The 20,321-nt window shown below is 47.5% G+C and overlaps 1 protein-coding gene across 4 annotated transcripts in view; it reads left to right on the top strand.

Moving 5' to 3' along the window:
• Nucleotides 1–8,065: 8,065 nt before the first annotated feature.
• The window catches only part of ARHGAP22 (Rho GTPase activating protein 22), a 179,542-nt gene continuing 167,286 nt past the window's right edge, over nucleotides 8,066–20,321 (top strand). For 2 of the 4 annotated variants that reach the window (XM_059882715.1, XM_059882714.1), the window contains exons 1-3: nucleotides 15,827–16,002; nucleotides 18,522–18,699; nucleotides 19,077–19,242. In XM_059882715.1, coding sequence (XP_059738698.1) covers nucleotides 19,191–19,242 — 52 coding nt within the window. In that variant the 5' untranslated portion in view covers nucleotides 15,827–16,002; nucleotides 18,522–18,699; nucleotides 19,077–19,190. Of the gene's footprint in view, nucleotides 8,191–8,246; nucleotides 8,723–15,826; nucleotides 16,003–18,521; nucleotides 18,700–19,076; nucleotides 19,243–20,321 lie in introns of those variants that run through there. The other 2 variants (XM_024986883.2, XM_024986882.2) reach the window with 2 other exon arrangements.

Below are 20,321 nucleotides of genomic sequence, written 5' to 3'. Positions count from 1 at the left end.
TTTCACTCTCCTCTTTCATTTTCTTCAAGAGGCTCTTTAGTTCTTCTTCACTTTTTGCCATAAGGGTGGTGTCATCTGCATATCTGAGGTTATTGATATTTTTCCCGGCAAACTCGATTCCAGCTTGTGCTTCATCCAGCTCAGCATTCCGTGTTAGTAATGTAGATTAAATTTGGAGAAAAGTTCTGACATACATAGTGCTAAATCTGAAAATTGTTTAAGGAATATAATCTGTATGAGGATGAGAAATAGTTATACATATTAGATTTAATGACTAAAAATTATTTGGTAAAGCCTTGTGTATCAGGATGCAACTCCATTTGTCAAATACTGGTTAAATTGAGACTGTACCTTGGCTACATAGTCAAGAGTTGGCAAAAATTACTGAGTGTTTTCTATAAGAATCAATTGGCCATATAGAATTTGCAATAGAAAATCGTATTTTCCTTATTATTTCTAAATTATGTGCTACACATCACTAAAATTTATAATAAACTTAGGCAGATAGATTGTTCAAGAGCCGGTTGTTAGCATTTACCAGCACACCACTATCTCAGAGGCTCGCTGATTCCACCATTATATCACATAGGAAATTAGGAGGAGATGGAGAGAAACGCCTTCTCCTCCCATGCTCCAGGGCCAGCGTGGTCCCAGAGACCATAGCACTCATCAGAAGGACAGCCAGGACTCCTCATGGAGGACAGGGAAATAAAGGCTGGGAAACAGCAGTGCTGATAGGGCAGGTCACGCCTCTCTGAGCCTTCACCCACACATCTCTAAAACGGGGCTGCTGATCGCTCCCCCTGCTGGGGCATCTGAGTATGTGCAGGCGCAGAGGAAGGGCTTGCTTCTGAAGGCAGGTCCCTGTCCTCACCACCAACTACCAACAGAACCTGTAGCCCAAACAACGCAGGGTCACCCACGGCCAGGCTCCCCCAGAGACCATGGGAAGCTGCCAGCACCGGAGCCATTGCAGAGGCTGGCCTGATTCTGAGTATGAGGAAGGGACGGGGAGGCGAGGCCACTTCTGCTTTCTGCTCACACCCGGTGAGGTACCAGCCCAGGGAGCACATTTGAATTCTCAAACCTCAGCTGCAGGTTCACCAAGTTCTGAAGGAGCACTGACAGGCAGTTTCATTACAGCTCACTATGGCTGGGTCCTCTGAAGAGGCACCCTTCTGTCCTGGAGAACCATGAAACGTGCGAATGATCGCTCGCTGTTTGGGGTGGACATGATTGTGTGACCATGACCCACAGAGATTGCCCTTTTCCTTCAGACCCTCTTTTCAGAAAACCCCAAACTTCATTTTATTTACCCTTCTGTGAATCTATCCTAAGGAAATGACCCACTATTCAGAAAACATTTCTTATATATCTACCTCAAATCTTTCTAAAATAATGGAATAAAGTGGGGACATAAGTAAATGCAAAAGCAAACATTTGTGTGAAAATACTCTCTCTGCATGTTGAAAATAATATGAAATGTTAGATTACAGAAGACTTTAAAACAACCTGTTATACAGTCATTAATACACCATTTCAGATGTTATTTTTAATACCATGATGAAATGCTTGATTTACATGTTCAGCTAAGGAGCAGACTGGGGCTTCCTAGGTGGTTCAGTGGTAAAGAATCCACCTGTCAATCAGGAGACACAGGTTCAATCCCTGGGCCGGGAAGATCCCCTGGAGGAGGGCATGGCAAGCCACTCCAGTATTCTTGCCTGGAGAATCCCATGGACGGAGGAGCCTGGAGGGCTGCAGTCCACGGGGTCACACAGAGTCAGACACGACTGAGCAGCTTAGCACACACACAGTGACTAAGCAACGAGAAGCAGATTGGCCGCTTATGGCTGTGAGGCTGACCCTGGGGTCAGAGCACCCGGCCTGAGTCCTGCCTCCACACCTCGTTAGCTGCCTGACCTTGGGCAGGTCACTTCAGCTCCTTAAGCCTCAGCTTTCTCATGGGTACAGGGGACCTCAGCCATACCCTTCTTCATGGGTGGGCGTGAGGACAATGGGGATTCTCAGCACCTGGTATACGGCAAGTCTTCAGCGTTATCTATAACCAGCATTATAGTTGCATTCGTGGCAAAATCTGTCCACATCATACACTAAAGGGACATGTCACAGAACGCCCCGAGCAGTTACTGCAGGGTGGAGCAACAGGGAGACATGTCTAATCCCCACTCCTGCCTTTCTGGGGTAGGAGTCTTTCTCCTCCCCTGCCCCTATAGCACCTACACTTGCCCACTGCATCTGTTCTGCAAATCGCTGTTAGCGTTGCCTCCTTGCTTTTCCAGTTTGTGAACTCTTGAGTCAGGGACTCTTTCTTGCTCATTCTGTAGCCCCTGTCCCGAGCACAGAACCTGGCAAACAGTAGGTGCTCAGTCAAACATTTAATTGTCAAATGTTTCCAAGTTTTATTGAAGAGTGTCTCAGGTTATCTACTGGCGTGTGACAAAATATAATGGCTTAAAATAGTAGCTGTTTATCGCATCTCACGATTCCATGGGACAGGAAGCAGCCAGGGCTCAGCTGGGCAGTTCTCTCACTCCGCACAGTGCGGGCGGGGGGCCACCACCTGCATTCACTCGGGGGCTGGGAGGGGCTGGAACACCCAAGAATCTCTATTCACAGGACCGGTACCTCGGGGCTCCTGGCAACTTTTCTTTCCCTGCGTGGCCTCTCATCACTCACTGGACTAGAACACACGCTTTAAACCACAGGGCAGCTGAACTCCCAGGGAGAGAAAATGAAGATGACAGATTTCTTAGAGGCTATTTGCAGAAATTTCAGAGCATCATGTCCCATCTCTTGATGGGAGAAGGGGAATTAGATATACTAATTATCATACGCATTTTGCCTTTTGATCTTTTGAGAAATCTTTAAAAGGATGATAAATTATACACATTAGCAAAGTTTTAACATCCTATGTGCATACATAATAGATTAGGAATGTATATAGTTGCTTTTAGTGAGTATTCACTATTTTATATTCTATGTTTTAAACTTTTCATTTTGAAATGATGATAGATTCACAGGAAGTTGCAAAAATTACCCAGAGTTCCCACATACCTTTTCCCTAGTCTCCCCCAACGACTACATCTCAAGTAAATATACTACTATATCAAAGCCAGGAAACTGGCACACCTGATTCCTTTTCTCCCTCCCAGGCTTTGCTATTAGATGTTTATAGGTGCAAGACTTTTGCATCTCTGAGACTTGTCCCTCTTATCATCTTGTGTTGACAGTCTTTGTCCTCAATAAGGCTCTTTCCTTATTCTATTTTATTTCATATTAGTATCACTACAAAGTTTTCTTGTAGCTAGTATTTGGCTGGTGTATCATTTTTAATTCATTTATTTTCAGTATTTCTGTGTTCTTGTAGTTTAAGTCTTTTGCATACAGCTATAATTTTAAAATCAAACCTAAGTATCTCTAGCTTTTAATATGTGAGCTTAACCTTGGAAGGAAAGTTATGACCAACCTAGATAGCATATTGAAAAGCAGAGACATTACTTTGCCAACAAAGGTCTGTCTAGTCAAGGCTATGGTTTTTCCTGTGGTCATGTATGGATGTGAGAGTTGGACTGTGAAGAAAGCTGAGTGCCAAAGAATTGATGCTTTTGAACTGTGGTGTTGGAGAAGACTTTTGAGGGTCCCTTGGACTGCAAGGAGATCCAACCAGTCCATTCTAAAGGAGATCGGTCCTGGGTGTTCTTTGGAAGGAATGATGCTAAAGCTCAAACTCCAGTACTTTGGCTACCTCACGCGAAGAGTTGACTCATTGGAAAAGACTCTGATGCTGGGAGGGATTGGGGGCAGGAGGAGAAAGGGACGACAGAAGATGAGATGGCTGAATGGCATCACCAACTCAATGGACCTGAGTCTGAGTGAACTCCAGGAGTTTGTGATGGACAGGGAGGCCTGGCGTGCTGCGATTCATGGGGTCGCAAAGAGTCGGACACGACTGAGCGACTGAACTGAACTGAACCTATTTACATTTACTATGATACTAATACAGTTATACCTGTTTTTTACTTTCTTCTTTGGTGTTTTCATTTGCCATGATTGTCCTTTCAAGTTTTTTTTCCTCCCTTTCTTCCTCCTGTTAAATGTATTCGTCCTTTTTTCTGTCTTTATCTCCCTCTACTGGTTTAGAAGTTATACATTCTGCTCCTTCACTTGTTCCTCTTCAAATTTTAGCATTCATATTTGACTTTAAAATGTCTAGTGCCTCATTGCGCAATACAGTGGGGCTTAGCCTCCTTTGGCTGTTTAGTTGAAATGGGATCAACCAAACCATCAACTTTTATTTTAATTAATTTAAATTATAATTTTAAAATTGATATACAATACAGTTATTGAAAAGCTTTTACAGATGTTTGGAGCAATTTGGATAGATGAATCACCTCTTTCAACAATAAATTTTATGATATCTAAATATAGGTGAAATATTTCCAATGGAAATTTAGCATCTAAATTGAGATTTACACTATAAATGTAAATAACATACCAGATCTTGGAAAACTTAGTATATAAAGAATATAAAATCTTTCAGTAGTAATATTTATATTGATTACATGTTGAAATTATAAAATTGTGCATATATTGCATTAAATAAAATATATTATTAAACTAATTTCACCTCCTTCTCTTTTGAAGGTGGCTGCTAACAAAGTTTTAATTACATGTACGACTCACATTATATCCATATTGGACAGTGCTCAACCAGAGCTAAAGCCCAAGTACCCGGCGTCTCAGTGCTCTGACTCTCCCGTCTTGTTGCTGTGTTCAGTACTGGCTGGGTGTCACTGTGTTCAGTACTGGCTCTCGTGTCATATATGATTTTGTTTCCACCCTGCTCCTCACACCCCCACCTTAATTCGCTGCTCTCATTTCTTTTATACATAATGATGATTTAGACTTACCAAAATGTTTGCTGACTTCTTCCTCCACCGGTACAGCCGCCATCCCACGCTTTCTTCACTGATCAGCTCTTCTCACCCAGCTTCCAGGGGCCACACTGCCCGCTGCTTTGTTTTTCTCAGTGTTTGTCATCAGTGATGCCGAGGACTCAGACCACGGGCAGAGACCCACCTGCCGCAGCTGCCAGGGCCACTGTGCTTCTGTTAGAGCACAGCCGTTCCTCTATCTCAGTGCAGCCGCGAAAGGCTGCAGGTCAGGAGAGGGGCCTGCAGCGCGCGCTCTGCGCAGCCGCCACTGCTGACCTCTGCTTGCCACACTCACGCGTGCCTCTGACTCGAGTGGGACTGGAGATGGGGCAGCACCCTGTGCATTCCTGTTAGTTCCCTCCCAGAAAGCACATCTGATGATCCTGGCCGCACCCTGAGGACTGCAGGCCCTAGTGCCCCTACAAAGAGCCATAGCAAAGCACCTTCCTCTGCGCTGTGGTCTCGGGGACCATTTCCCGGTGCCCATTTGCTGCTCACATACCCGTCCCAGCTCCGTGGACCCAGGGCCTGGCTGAGGGTGAAGCAAGTGAGGCACTCACAGCCTCCTTAAAATTTGTACCCCAGATGCCCCACTGGCCCTACCCTAGTCCCAGCCCTGAACTCCCCCAGAAGTATGTGTTTCCCTGCATAATAGGTGCTATGCAGGTGACTCCTCTGAGCTCCCTGAGGCCAACAGAGACTCTCCCACCCCCACAGAGGGCCTCCTCAGATTGGTGGCGGCTCACAGCTGAAAAGCCCAGGAATGCTGGAAGCCGTGTGTGGAGACCGCCACCTTGTGTCCACAGTTGCCAATTACACTCAGGATTACTCGGTACCCGTATTATAATTAGGCTTCCGTGGTGGATCAGTCGGTAAAGAATCTGCCTGCAGTGCAGGAAACCCGGGTTTGATCCCTGGGTCAGGAAGGTCCCCTGGAGAAGGGAATGGCTACCCACTCCAGTATTCTTGCCTGGAGAGCTCCATGGACATAGGAGCCTGGTGGGCTAGCAACTAACACTTTCGCATTATAATTAGCTTGGTGTTTCTTTTCTTTCTAGTGATTGTTTGTTCGGCTGCACCGGGCTCCAGTTGCAGCACATGAGATCTTCAACCTTCATTGCGGCACATGGACTCTAAGTTGTGGAATGTGGGATCTAGTTCCCTAACTAGGGGTTGAACCTGGGCCCCGTGCATTGGGAGCAGAGTCTTAGCCACTGGACCCCCACTGCCTACTCAGCCGGGATGTGTATGTGGGTAGCAGCGTGAGCACCGGGGAACGGTCCCCAAAACCTTACAAGAGAGGAAGACGCTTTACCATAGCTCTCCGGTGGGACCCTCTTGGTCGGGGCACTAAGGCCCCTCGTCCCAGTGTTTCTTCTACCTAATAGTGGGAAACCTCTTCAAAAGAAGGGGGAAGCAATCTCTGGGCTCCAGTATCAACTTCAATACTTAAACTCATAAAACAATATGTAGCCTTCCTATGGTTATAATTTATAGCAACTAGAAAAACCAAACAACTTTGCTAGGTAAAAAACAACAAACAAAAATCCCCCAGGAGCTCTTAGTGAAATGCGACTTACAGTGTGTTTCTAGGTGAATTTGTGACGGCTGGGGCTCACTGGCTCACTGAACAGAGGCCTCCAGAGGATTGTTGTGTGGCCACCTGATTTCTGGGGGTTTTCAGGCCCACAGAGCCCCTACACAGAACCGTTCCTTTCATGGAAGCCAGTTAACTCAGTGATGGTGACAGATTCCTGGTGAGGGTGTGGGTCCTCGCCCAGTCACCCAGGAGGTCTCAGAAAAGTCCCAGACTCTGGCTGCTGGCTCCCCCAGAGATCTGCTTCACAGGGCCCCACATGCTAAACGTTACAGACACGTTCTGTGTCACCTGCTGCCAATTTGATTCTAAATACAAATTCAAACTCAGGCATTCAAATTACTTGGGAGAGTTTGACTTTAAGGTGGTAATCCCACCTTCTAAAAAGGGCTTACTTTTTGATTTATTGTGTTAAATTACAACACAGAGTTTATTAAACTGTGCAAGAAACCCAATTTAAGAACTAAACACTGCCTTAATTAATGCTGCCACTGCAGATGGAGAAATATGGAGGAAACCAGCCCGTCATGGGTCCCTGTTCAGTGCCGAGGCCTCACAGCCGTGAGAACTGGCACAGGCATGTAACCGAGTTCTCTGCATGACTTACCTCCTCAATCCTCACAACAGACCCTGGAGTCCGCTATATTATCATTCTTATTTTACAGATTGGGAATGGGTTGCCGAGAGACAGTGTAACTAGCTGGAAGGGTCCATGGCAGGACTCAGATTCAATGGTGCTTGACTCCAACACCCTCGTTCTTTCCACGCCAGCTCCAGCCTCCCCCAGAAGGCCTGGACAGAGCGCTAGCCCGCATCGGTGCAAGCACAGAGAAGGCCCGGTCTGCTGCTTTCCAGCTGAGTCCCCCTAGAAAGGCCAAGAGCAGGACATTACATCTTGATCCTCAGGATCCCTGAGCTCTGGCCCTGGCTCAGGTTATGGGCCTCCTTACCTGTGCCAGCAGTGTGTCTCCACCATGGCCCACCCTGCCCCACTCCCAGCAGTCCCCAAGGGCTGGCAAGAGGTTATCGCAGTGATTAGGGTGAGTGATCATCCGCCTTGGCCATCGTCCCCTCCCTGAGCCTGGAATGATGGAGCCTCCACCCCAGCCCCTGCTCTGCCGAGATGCCGAATCAGGCACCAGTCCATGGTCAGCTCCCCCTGCCTTGGTCAGGGAGGACAAGAGTGAGGGGCCACTCTGAGTCCACTCTCAGCAAAAGGGGCTCTTTGCGGACCAGAGCCCCACTGGGAGGCAGGAGACTGAGGGCCACCTGCCTACTTCCCTCCTTAGCCTTGATTTTCAAAAGCTTTGCAATCAGCTGCAGACCTTGGTTTGAAGTCTCAGAGATGCAATCTGTCACCTTGGGAAATGGACCGAATGTTTCTGACCTGCTTCCCAATCCACAGACTGGGGAGATCTGGGTGATGCTGGAACTTTGAAAAGTGGCCCAGCTCCTCCCTCTGCAACCTGCGGGCTCCTCCCCTGCTAATGACTTCTCCAGCCCCAACTTCCTCCCCTCACTCCAGACAGAACTGGATCAGCTGTGCGCAATTCAGCTGCTCTGCTCGGAGGAAGCCTGCACAGGAAGCCCCAGGAAGCCCGCATACCCTGCGAGCCGCCCCTGGCCCCCGGAAAGGTGAGGCCACAGATGAGGGTGGGGCGAATTGACGTTGGCGGGTCCAGAGGCCGGAGGGATGCACAGATGGGGCTGCGAGGGAGAGGTCCAGGGGCGTGGGAAGCAGTGCATGAGGGTGCCCACCAGGGGGCGCGCTGCACCAAGTCAAACCCCAGGCTCGCCACTGCGAGCCGCCCTGCCCCATCCTTTCCTGGCAGAGGTCAGCCGCACCCGCGGAATATTTCCTGAGCCGAGGCTGCGGCAGCCTCTTAGCAGGCCAAGGACGGCCGTCAGCGCACCATCCCCAGAGGCCCTGAGGAGCCGGGGAGCCTGGATCCGACTGACGATGTTCGTCCTGGGCAGCTTCCTCCTGGTCCTGCCCGCCTCCCCTGCCCGCTGGTCACATGGGTTCTGGGGGCAGGGCCAAGGCCACGGAGGGCCTCCGGGGTGACGAGAGGGGGCAGGGAGCCGGCGCTTCCCCCGGGCAGTGCCTTAAAAAGAGGGAACTCCCACCAGGTTCTGGGAAATGGAGGCGTCCAGGTCCCCGTATCAGGTGAGCAGACCCTGGCCTGGCACCACCGGGCAGCTTTCCTGGAAACCTGGGCCAGCCCCTCGCCTTCTGGGCCCAGATGTCCCCCCGGTGATGGGTGTCATGTACCCTGTGCTCACACCCGCTGGCAGCAGGGAACCCGCTGGGAGATGAATGAGGAACCATAGGGTGAAGACATGGGGAGGCCAGTCCAGGACCATGAAGGATGGGAGGGCAGGGAATGCAAGAGCAATCTGGGTTTGAATCCCCACACCTTCACCATGTTAAACTCTGTGACTCGGGGTGGCTCACAACCCCACTGAAACACTCACCTCTGGGTGCTGTCAAGTTCATGTGCTTGGTCTACAGGCACTGCCTACTAAGTGCTAGCTGTCGCTTTTAGTAATGCCTGTGGGTGAGGTGATGCCCAGGTACCGGGCATCTGGCCTGGATCCAGGAAGACCCGGTGCTCCCAGACCCGCCCCTACAGGGAGCCCGCTGGCTATGTGGCCAGTGCCAGCCAGAGCTGCTCCTGGCTGAGACATCCCCCAGCTGGCTCGCCAGGACTGTTCTTCAGGGCACAGTGCCACAGGCAGGGGAGCTGTGCCCCTTCTGTGCTGAGCTTAACTGGGCTGTCGCCTGCCCTGGAACACAGCTGCCGAGAAAGGTAGGTGAGGGGCAGGCAAGGGCTGGGGTGGGTGGTTAGAGAGCAGTCTCTTGCCCCTCTCCCCCAGCTGGAGAGCAGAACCCACTATACCAGCCCTTCCACCCACATTTTCCTCAAAGCAGATGCCCATGGCCCTGGGCCTTGTCATTTCACTGCAGGCTGGGGTCAGTGAAGGTCACACCTCCAACCAGAACCCTCGTGATGCAAATCATGCCCCCCACACTCATACACGTATGCATTCTCCCCTGCTGCAAGTGGGCAGTGAGGGGCAGGGCGCCTGGCACAGGTAGGACAGAGGCCCCGCTGCCGTCTCCCAGGGAGGCCTCTGTTCTGAGACGGCAGAGCTGAGATTGGGGCATAGACTTGGCCAGGAGAAAGGGCAGGGGTTTGGAAAGGTAAGAAGGGCCATCAACACGTCCAAGAGGAAGAACTAACGTTATTACACACACACACACACACACACACACACACACACTCACACTCACACTCACACAGGGGTCAGCCTCATTTACCTTACCCTTAGAGCACCCTGCAGGGGACATTGTATTTTTAGAGCCCTTCTCCCCTCTTCTTGATCACAGTGCCCTGGCATCTCTTTTAGCATCTTCCTCTACTCTGGACCAGCCCAGATGCATTGTGCAAGCCAGCGCCGCCCAGCAGATGAGAGCAGGTTGCTTTAGGCAATCAATGCACCACTTTCCACAACCATCAGGATTGTTTCAGGGATGGATTGTTTGCCCAGTCAAGGTCATGAGGGAAGAGATGTTTGAAGAAATAGAGAGGGAGAGCTTCCCAGCACTTCTAAGAGACTCACTAGGGGATATATTTCTTCTTCCTGCTACACATGAAGGAGGAAGAATTAACTCCTGAAGTTGGTGTCCAGCAATTTTTTTTCTCATCAATAATCTCTTATTGGTTATGTGCTGAAATTATATTTTGTATAAGTACCACACGCTAACCGATTGTGCCACTGGAGCTCCTGAAATTATATTTTGAAGAAAAAGTAAAGTGAAAGTGTTAGCTACTCAGTCATGTCTGACTCTTTGCGATCCGATGGACTACAGCACACCAGGCCTCCCTGTCCATCACCAACTCCCGGAGCTTGCTCAAAGTCATGTCCATCGAGTCAGTGATGCCATCAAACCATCTCATCCTCTGTCATCCCCTTCTCCTTCTGCCTTCAGTCTTTCCCAGTATCAGGGACTTTTCCAATGAGTCAGTCCTTCTCATCAGGTAGCCACAGTATTGGAGCTTCAACTTTAGCCATCAGTTCAGTTCAGTTGCTCAGTCGTGTCCGACTCTTCGTGACCCCATGAATCGCAGCACGCCAGGCCTCCCTGTCCATCACAAACTCCCGGAGTTTACTCAGACTCACGTCCATCGAGTCAGTGATGCCATCCAGGCATCTCATCCTCTGTCGTCCCCTTCTCCTCCTGCCCCCAATCCCTCCCAGCATCAGAGTCTTTTCCAATGAGTCAACTCTTCGCATGAGGTGGCCAAAGTAGTGGAGTTTCAGCTTCAGCATCATTCCCTCCAAAGAAATCCCAGGGCAGATCTCCTTCAGAATGGACTGGTTGGATCTCCTTGCAGTCCAAGGGACTCTCAAGAGTCTTCTCCAGCACCACAGTTCAAAAGCATCAATTCTTTGGTGCTCAGCCTCCTTTATGGTCCAACTCTCACATTCATACATGACTACTGGAAAAGCCATAGCTTTGACTAGACGGACCTTTGTCAGCAAAGTGATGTCTCTGCTTTTTAATACGCTGTCTAGATTTGTCATAGCTTTTCTTTCGATGAGCAAGCGTCTTTTAATTTCATGGCTGCAGTCACCATCTGCAGTGACTTTGGAGCCCAAAAAATAATCTGTCACTGTTTCCATTGTTTCCCCATCTATTTGCCATGAAGTGATGGGACCAGATGCCATGATCTTCGTTTCTGAATATTGAGTTTCAAGCCAGCTTTCTCACTTTCCTCTTTCACTTTCATCAAGAGACTCTTCAGTTCCTCTTTGCTTTGTGCCATAAGAGTGGTATCATCTGCATATCTGAGATTATTGATATTTCTCCCAGCAATCTTGATCCCAGCTGGTGCTTCATCCAGCCTGGCATTTTGCACAAGGTACTCTGCATATAAGTTAAATAAACAGGGTGACAATATACAGCCTTGACGTAGTCCTTTCCCAAATTGGAACCAGTCCGTTGTTCCATCTTCAGTTCTAACTGTTGCTTCTTGGGCTGCATACAGATTTCTCAGGAGGCAGGTCAGGTGGTCTGGTATTCCCATCTGTTTAAGAAGTTTCCAGTTTGTTGTGATCCACACAGTCGAAGGCTTTGGCGTAGTCAATAAAGCAGAAGTAGATGTTAGGGCTGTGCTTCATTTTGTGTTAGTTTGTGTGTATGATATTCATTCTTTTCCTTGTGTCTATTTCTTTCCAATGTCATTTATGAAAAGACTCTCCTTTTCCGCTGAATTACCTTGACATCTTGTTTAATCGAAGCATCCCTGATTTACAGTGTTGTGTTGGTTTCTGGTGTACAGCACAGTGATCTCGTTTTATGTATGTGAATATACACATATGTATGCATATATATTCTTTTTCAGATTCTTTTCCATTATAGATTAATACAATATATCAAATATAGTTCCCAGTGCTATACAGTAGGACCCTGTTGTTCGTCTACTTTATATATAGCAGAGTGTATCTCTTATTCCCAAATTTCTAATTTATCCTCCGCCCACCTTTGCCCTTTTGGTAATAACCATAAGTTCGTTTTCTACGTCTGTTTTTATTTTGTATATAAATTCATTTGCATCGTTTTAGATCCCACACGTAAGTGATATCTTACGGAATTACGTTTCTCTTCTTCCTTACTTCATCTAATATGATAATCCCTGGGTCCGTCCATGTTGTTGCGAATGATGTTATGGCATTCGTTTTTATGGCTAAGTAATATTCCCTCATGTATATATGTGCATAGAGATACATGTATGTCATATATGGTGCAGTCATGCCCCCTGTACTCTGATGCAGGCGGGCAGGGAGAGGCAGGGGCCTGCCCAGGGCACTTGACACAGAGGAGACAGAGGCCTGAGGCCCTGTGTGTTTTCTTTATCCGTTCATCTGTAGTTGGGTGTTTGGGTTACTTCCATGTCTTGGCTATTGTAATTAGTGCTGCTATGAACGTCAGAGAGCATATATCTTTTTCCGTTAGAGTTTTCTCCAGGTATTTGTTGGGGAATGAGATTGCTGGACCACACGCTAGCCCTGTTTTTAGCTTTTTAAGGAATCTCTGCACTGTTCTCCGTGGCGGCTGTGCCAATTCACATTCCCACAAACAGCGTAGGGGGTCCCCTTTTCTTCACACTCTCTCCAACACGTATTATTTGTAGACTTTTTGGTGGTGCCTTTCTGACCGGTGTGGGGTGGTGTCTCACTGTAGTTCTGATCTGCATTTCTCTAATAGTTAGTGATGTTGAGCACCTTTTCATGTGCCTGTTGGCCATCTGTATGTCTTCTTTGGAGAAATGTCTATTTAGATCTTCTGTGCATCTTTGAGATTTGGGGTTTTGTTTTCTTTAATACTGAGATATATGAGCTGTTTGTATATTTTGGAAATTGATCCTTTGTTGGTCTCATCATTTGCAAATATTTTCTCCTATTCTGTAGGTTGTCTTTTTGTTTTATTTATGGTTTCCTTTGCTATACAAAAGCTTTTAAGTTAAATTAGGTCCAACTTGTTTATTTTTCCTTTTATTTCCATTACTGTAGGAGACAGATCAAAAAATATTGCTGCAATTCCTTTCAAAGAGTGTTCTGTGTTTTCCTCTATGAGTTTTATAGTGTCTGGTATTACATGTAGGTTTTTAATCTATTTTGAGTTTATTTTTGTGTATGGTGTTAGATTAATTTCATTCATTTACATGTAGCTGCCCCGTTATGCCAGCACCTCTTACTGAAGAGACTGTCTTTTCCCCGCTGTATATTCTTGCCTCTTCTGTGAAAGGTTAGTTGTCTGTAGGTGTGTGGGTTTACCTGGGCTCTGTGTCCTGTTCCATTAATCCATGTTTTTGTGCCAGTACTGTGCTGTTTTGATTACTGTAGCTTTGTAATATTCTCTGAAATCTAGGAGGGTTATGCCTCCAGCTCAGTTCTTTTTCCTCAGAATTGCTTTGGTAATTCAGGGTCTTTTGTGACTCAGTATAAATTTTAGGATTATTTGTTGTAGTTCTGTGAAAAATTTCATGGGTAATTTGATAGGGATCTCTTTAAATCTGTAACGTGCTTTGGGTAATCTGGCCATTTAAGCTATATTAATTCTTCCAATCCAAGAGCATGGGCTATTTTTCCATTTCTTTGACTCATTTTCCTTTATCGGTGTTTTATAGCTTTCAACATGTGAGTCTTTCACCTTCTTGGTCAGGTTTATTCCTAAGCATTGTTTATGCAATTTTAAAAGCGATTTTTTTTCTTACTTTTTCTTCCTCTATTTTATTGTTAGTGTAAAGAAATGTAAGGTAGCTCAGTGGTAAAGAGTCTGCCTGCCAATGCAGGAGACATGGTTTCGATCCCTGGGTCAGGAAGATCCCCTGGAAAATGAAGTGCAACCCACTCCGGTATTCTTGCCTGGGAGATCACATGGACAGAGGAGCCTGGCAGGCTACAGTCCCTGGGGTCACAAGAGAGTCAGAAAACAACTTATCGACTAAACCACAACTGCTACTCTGTCTTTTGTTCAGAGCATTTAGTTCATTGACACTTAAGGTGATTATTGCCAGGTATGTGTTTATTGCCATTTTAAACCTTGCTTTCCAGTTGGTTTTGTATTTCTTCTTTGTTCCTTTCCTTTCTGTTTTTCCTTTTGTGGTTTAATGGTTTTCTTTTGCATTATGCTTGAGTTCTGTTCTTTTTAGTTTTGTGAATCTATTATATGTTTTTTTATTTATGGTTATTCTCGTTTCCAAGTATGTTAACACATTACTATATCTATTTGGCTTATGCTGGTAGTCATATAAGCTCAAACACATTCTTTAAAAAAAATTTTAATTTTCTTACTCTCCTTTCCCACATTTTATGATTTTAATGTCTTATTTTACATCTTCATGTTATCCTTTTGCTGTTCATGGTAGTTATAATCACTTTCATAAAATTTTTTAATTTTTTTAATCTATATACTGTACTTGCTTTTTAAGTGATCTCTATACAATCTTTTTTTATATTTGCTTTTCCTGATTTGATTTTTCTCTTTCCTAAAGATTTTTGTTTATTTTCTATTTAGAAAAGAACTTTCAATATTTCTTTTATTAATATAATAGGCTTAGAATTGCTGTATTCTTTTAGTTTTTGCTTACCTGAGAAATTCTTTATTTCTTCTTCTGTTCTAAATGATAATCTTGCTGGTTAGAGTATCCTGACAATACAGGTTGCAGGTTTTTCCCTTTCAAGACTTTGAGTACACCTTGCCACACCCTTCTGTCCTGCAGTAGAGAAAGCAGCTGATAGCTTCCATGTTACTCTTTGTTTTTCTTTTGCTGCCTTTAGAATCCTCCCTTTGTCTCAACTTTTGCTGTTTTCAGTCCCCTTTCTCTTTTTCCTCCTTCTGAAATCCCTTATTATGCATAGATTGGCACACTTTATATTATCCCATAAGTTTCATGTATCATGTTTTTTTTAAATTTGTCTTCCTATCTGCTGTTCTGAACAGGTGACTTCCATTCTTCTGTCTTCCAGATCACCTACTCATTCTTCTGCGTTATTTAGTTTTCTCTTGGTTGTCTTTAGCTTGGTTTTCATCTTAGCTGTTGTGTTTTCTAATTCTGATTGGCTCCTCTTTATGGTTCCTGGTTTCTTGTTGCAGTGATCAACATTTCTATCAATAGCTTTTCTTAATCCTTTCAGTATTTTTATTACCCTCTTTTGAACTCAGGGTCTGGTAGACTGGAAAGGTCTATTTCATTGTTTCTTTCAGGGGATTTTCTTGTTCTTTTATTGGGGGTACTTCCTCTCCTTCTTTATTTTTCTTATATTTCTCTGACTCTGAACTTAGGAAAAACAGTTTTCTGCTGTGGTCTTGAAGGGCTATTTTTATATGGGAGTGTCGCCTGCGTGAGTCTAATACTTTTGGTGCAAGGGCTGTTATTGGTATGGATGCTTGCCATGTCTTTTCCTTAGGGTGTGCTGGTCATTGTCCCCTTGGCGGGGGATGTGATTGGTGTTTTGGTGAACAGAGTTTGCACTGGATGTTGACTGGGGCCTCCTTTTTGCCCATTAGGGCAGAGTCTGCTCCCCAGGTGTTGAATTAGAAGCCCCCAGATCCAGTTCTAAGCTGCAATGTGAGATAACTGGGACTGGAGTCCTGCTGGGGGTGGAGCCACTGAGTATCCCTCCGCAGGAGCTGCCCACTGGGACATATGCTCTGTGACGTCATCCGCCACTCGTGTGTGCTTACAGAGTGCACGGTTGTGGCGCTGCCCTCAGCCCCACTTCAGCCGTGAGAATACAGACCATCAGCCCAGATGTCCCTTAGACGCTGTGCTAAGAAAGCCATTGGTGCAGATCCACCAGCACCCACCACAGTCGTGCACCCAGACGCTCCATGGTAATGCTGGGAATCAGCCCAGTCCTTGGCCCCTTCTCTGAGTAAGTGTACCCTTGAAACCCCACCATTGCTGATAGGAGACCCGGCCCAGCCAGGGGTGTGCCAGTAATCCCCTTGGATGTCCCACAGGTGCTGCACTCGCATATTTCCGCCTAAATCTCACAGGCAGCCTCAAGAAATCAACTCAGATTTCATCCCCACTTACAAGCTGTGCACCCATGGGGAACTGGCTCAGATTTCAGCCCTGCCTCCACGTGTGGGCAATCTCCCTGCACTTATGTGCTCCCAGAGCCTCTGATGGTGGAGCTGTGCCCACTCTGAGCATGCCAAAACAAGGCTGGTATGGCAGGGCCAAGTGCCCCTCCCTTCACATGTGTTGACAGAGGGGCTCCTGTCGTGGACCCGGGATCCAGACCGCGTACACCCCCAGCTGCAGTCTGCACCACACTCCAGGCCCTTCCATCTGTCTGTGCAGCCACACCACGTCCTCTCCCCTGGCCTGTCTGCTGAAGCCTGAGTTTCTGTATCCAGCCGCTGCACACACTGGCAGGCGTGCTTCTCGGGCTGGGGAGTGCAGTGAGTTGGCCGGGGCCATATGTGCCAGTCTCTCTCTGCCCTACCTGCCACAGGCTGGTTGCTGCACTCACCTCGGAGCCTCTGAAGTCCCCTGTCTATCCTGGCTGATCTCCCAGGCGGCGAAGGGCATTCCCAGGATGAGGGAACCTTTCCTCTTCCACAGCTCCCTTCCAGGGACACAGGTCCCATCCCAATTCCTTTTCTTCTTCTGTTCTACCTAGTTATATGGTGATCTTTTTGCGGTTTGGTTTTGTGAGGTCTTCTGCCGGAGTTCAGTGAGTATTCTGTGAAAACTGTTCTGCGTGTAGATGTATTTTTGATGTCTTTGTGGGAGGAGGTGTGCTTCAGGTCCTTCTGCTCCCCCACTTTGATCTCCACTCTAGCATTTTTTAATAAGGCAGCCTTAATGAAGATGAAGCAGACACCTCAGGAAGCAAACTGGAGAACTGGGGCAGAGGGAGAGTCTGACTTGGTTGACGTTGTCAAACTGCAGGATCTAGCCATACCTGAAGTCCATATCATGAGAACTTCCTCAATAAAGAAGCCAAAATACTCCTCTTATCTTCTAAGCCAATTTTAATTGTCTTTTTTGTTTCCAGCAACTGAAAGAATCTTACCTAATCATCCTCTTTTGACCAAAGCTAAAAATGGATACTCAGAAGGCATATGGTTAAAAAAAAAAAAAAAGAAGGCATATGGTTGCCAGATAAAATATAGGTCACAGAGTTAAATCAGAATTTAGATCAGTTACTAACAATGAATAGCAACAGTACCTTTATAGTAGATGTTATATCCCTTGAAATATTTGTAGCACATTTATACTATATAACAGGGAATTCCATATTTTTATTTGCTAAGTCTGGTAGCCCTATTTCAGCCACATGTCCATATTGACACTACTAAAAAAAAAAACTGGGCCTGGACACAAACCCAGAGTTTTTAATTCTAAAGCCACTACTACCCCAGGTCATGCAATGGCGTCTTCCTCTCACTCCCCACCCCTCCATCACCTTCCCAGCCTTGTGTGCTTAGAGGGTGTGAAGAGATGTCACTCTGTCCCCAAAGTTCTCTGAGGTCTGTTCCGGTTTCAAGGTTCTCAGGCTTGGCGCTCCTCTGGGTCCTTGGCTTTGCTCTGCCGCTGCCTCTCTGCTTTGGGCTCCATCTCTCTTCTCACTCTGCTCTTTGCCCCGACTTCCCTTTGCAAGCCAAGCCACTGTTCGCTTGGTCCCAAGGACATGCTGCCGTCTCTGGTTGGGGCTTTGTTGTTCTCTTCCAGCAGTTTCACTCTCACCCACCAGCTTCTGTGCCCAGCTTCCCCGGGTCAGTCCGCAGAACAAGCCTGGCCCCTCTACCGAGCTGTCCCTGTGTTCCCCTGAGAACACCAGAAGCAGGAGCTGTGCCTGGTCACCAAGGCATGGAGCGGGGTGCAGCCCGCTGAGTGCCGTGCCAACGCCGCAGTCGGGAGTGGAAGGGACACGCCCACAATGACCGCGGGCGCTTGCTCTATCTGTGTAACACTAACTGGGGCACTGCCCTGGAAGTCCAGTGGTGAAGACTGCCTTCCAATGCAGGGGTTGTGGGTTCCATCCCTGAACAGGGAGCTAAGACTCTACATGCCTCAGGCCAAAAAACAAAACCAGTATTGTAACAAGTTCAATAAAATAAACTTTTAAATGGCTCATGTTTAAAAAGTCTTTAAAAAGAAACAGTGATTGGTTCTATAATCACAAACATGAGGCAAATTCAACACAGCAGAGGCAGGGGAGCAAAGGAGACAAGAAAGGTGGTCGAGAGAATGTTCTCTTGGCTGTCCCTGCCCCCGGGAGTCGGGCTCAGTCTGTGTAAACTCCCTGCATATTTAAATAGGATGACATGCCCCTGCCTTTCCGGCGGTCGCCAGCACCACGTGTCAGTGATGCTGAGGGCTACAGAAATGTCACTTGGCTGTTTTCTAATCAGGATTTTTCTTTTTCATTTTCCACAGCTATAAAATATGCGATGATGATGCTAAAGCTCCAGAAATGGAATGAGATGCCATGCTGTTAGCCGCAGTGTGCCAGGGTGAGGGTCTGCCGTGGGCGCTGCTGGGGCTGTGTTTCCCCATCCGGGTGTGGGGCCCGTGTCCTTCGTCTCCCCACTCACAGGACTGCTGTGCACACCAGGTGAGGGTTTGCAAATCACAGTTCACGTTTGCAGGTCACTGTTTGCAGCTGGTTTTTTAAACAGCTTTTAAAATCTCCTTTTAAATCGAGGCCAGCCGATTGAAAAGATTAGACATATCTGACAGGTGTGAAGGGCTTTGCCATTTTATACCCACCATCTTATTGACCCTCCGTTCACTCTGAGGTGTGGTTCATCCTTGTTCCCATTCTGCAGATTTGAGGAACTGATACCCGGTGGTCTGTGACTTGCCCAACGCCATTCCACAGTCCCTAGGACGCTTGCATTTAAAGGACTCATTCCTCATAGAGAAGCTTCTTGTTTGAAATCCAAGAAAGCACGAGATAAAGGGCATTCTAAATATATTTCTTTTCTATAGATGCTGATCTCCTATTACTGGAAAACAGGAATTAGCCTGTCTGCTTGAGGATGTGGTTGGTTCTTTATAAAGAGGACATACAGGAAAGCTTGCACATAGAGCGCCAGCTTCGTTATGCTGCCGACGGCTCCCAGCAAAAGGAGGACACTGGCAGCCAGATATTTCGGTAAGAAGTTGATTTTATTGTATGTGGAGTATGATTACCTTTGTTCTTAGCTTCTTGCCTGGGGGATGGGGTCACCTGAGGCCACCCAAAGGAGCTATCTCGGTCTTATAAGCTGAGAGAAAGCATCTAGGGGTGTCTGTGATCAGGACCCGGGCACTGACTGATGGCCTAGCCCTGACCCCTGAACTCAGGAGCTGGTTATGTCTGCCTGAAAAACAGAGCCTTCAACATGACCACGACTGTCAGGGGCCCTGGCTGCAGTGGCTCAGGGCTCTGATGACAGTCAGATTCTGTGAGAATCTGTGTACCCACAGACCACAGGTGCAAAAAGTCATCACAGGGAAGGCGGTGCATCCTGAGGCTGCCCTGTATCTTGCTTGGAAGCAGTCAAGCCCAGCAGTTCATTCAGAAACAGCAAGGACGGTTCTGCTGCTGCTGCTAAGTCGCTTCAGTCGTGTCCGACTCTATGCGACCCCAGAGATGGCAGCCCACCAGGCTCCCCCATCCCTGGGATTCTCCAGGCAAGAACGCTGGAGTGGGTCAGTAGTCTGCAGTAGGCTGTCCCGGAGATAACTTAGACAAAGTGGGGCAACCACTGGGTGGGCATACAAGCGCTGGCTAGGGGGAGAGTCGTGCCTGGCTGGCTGAGGGCTTGTGCTGCGACATCGCTTGTTCTCTGGGCCTCGGTGCCTTCAGGTGACGATCGAAATCCTGGATGCTAGCCAGAGAAGCACAGTCAGTGGCATGCAACCCGGCTGTATGTTAGAATCACGCCGCAGTTCTTAAAAATCCCCAGGCATTGGCGGGGGCGGAGGGCGGGGCGGCGGTTGCATTGTACAGCCTGGAAATCTTGGTTCCCCAACCAGGGATTGAACTCATGTCCCCTGCAGCGGAAGTGCAGCACACCAGGGAAGGCCCTCCCCAGGCATTCTTGAATGCTGGAGGTCAGGCTTAATTGGTGCGGGGCGGGCTGTGGGCATCAGCAGTTGCCAGGTGAACTTCGTGTGCCGCCAGGCCTCCAGACAGAGCCCAGAGAGGCCCCAGGTCACACGGCGGCCTTCGCGCTGGTCTGCACAGGG

This window comes from Bos taurus, chromosome 28 (genome assembly GCF_002263795.3).
Source record: "Bos taurus isolate L1 Dominette 01449 registration number 42190680 breed Hereford chromosome 28, ARS-UCD2.0, whole genome shotgun sequence".
Classification (NCBI taxonomy): Eukaryota; Metazoa; Chordata; class Mammalia; order Artiodactyla; family Bovidae; genus Bos; species Bos taurus.
This window is presented reverse-complemented; position numbering and strand designations above follow the sequence as displayed.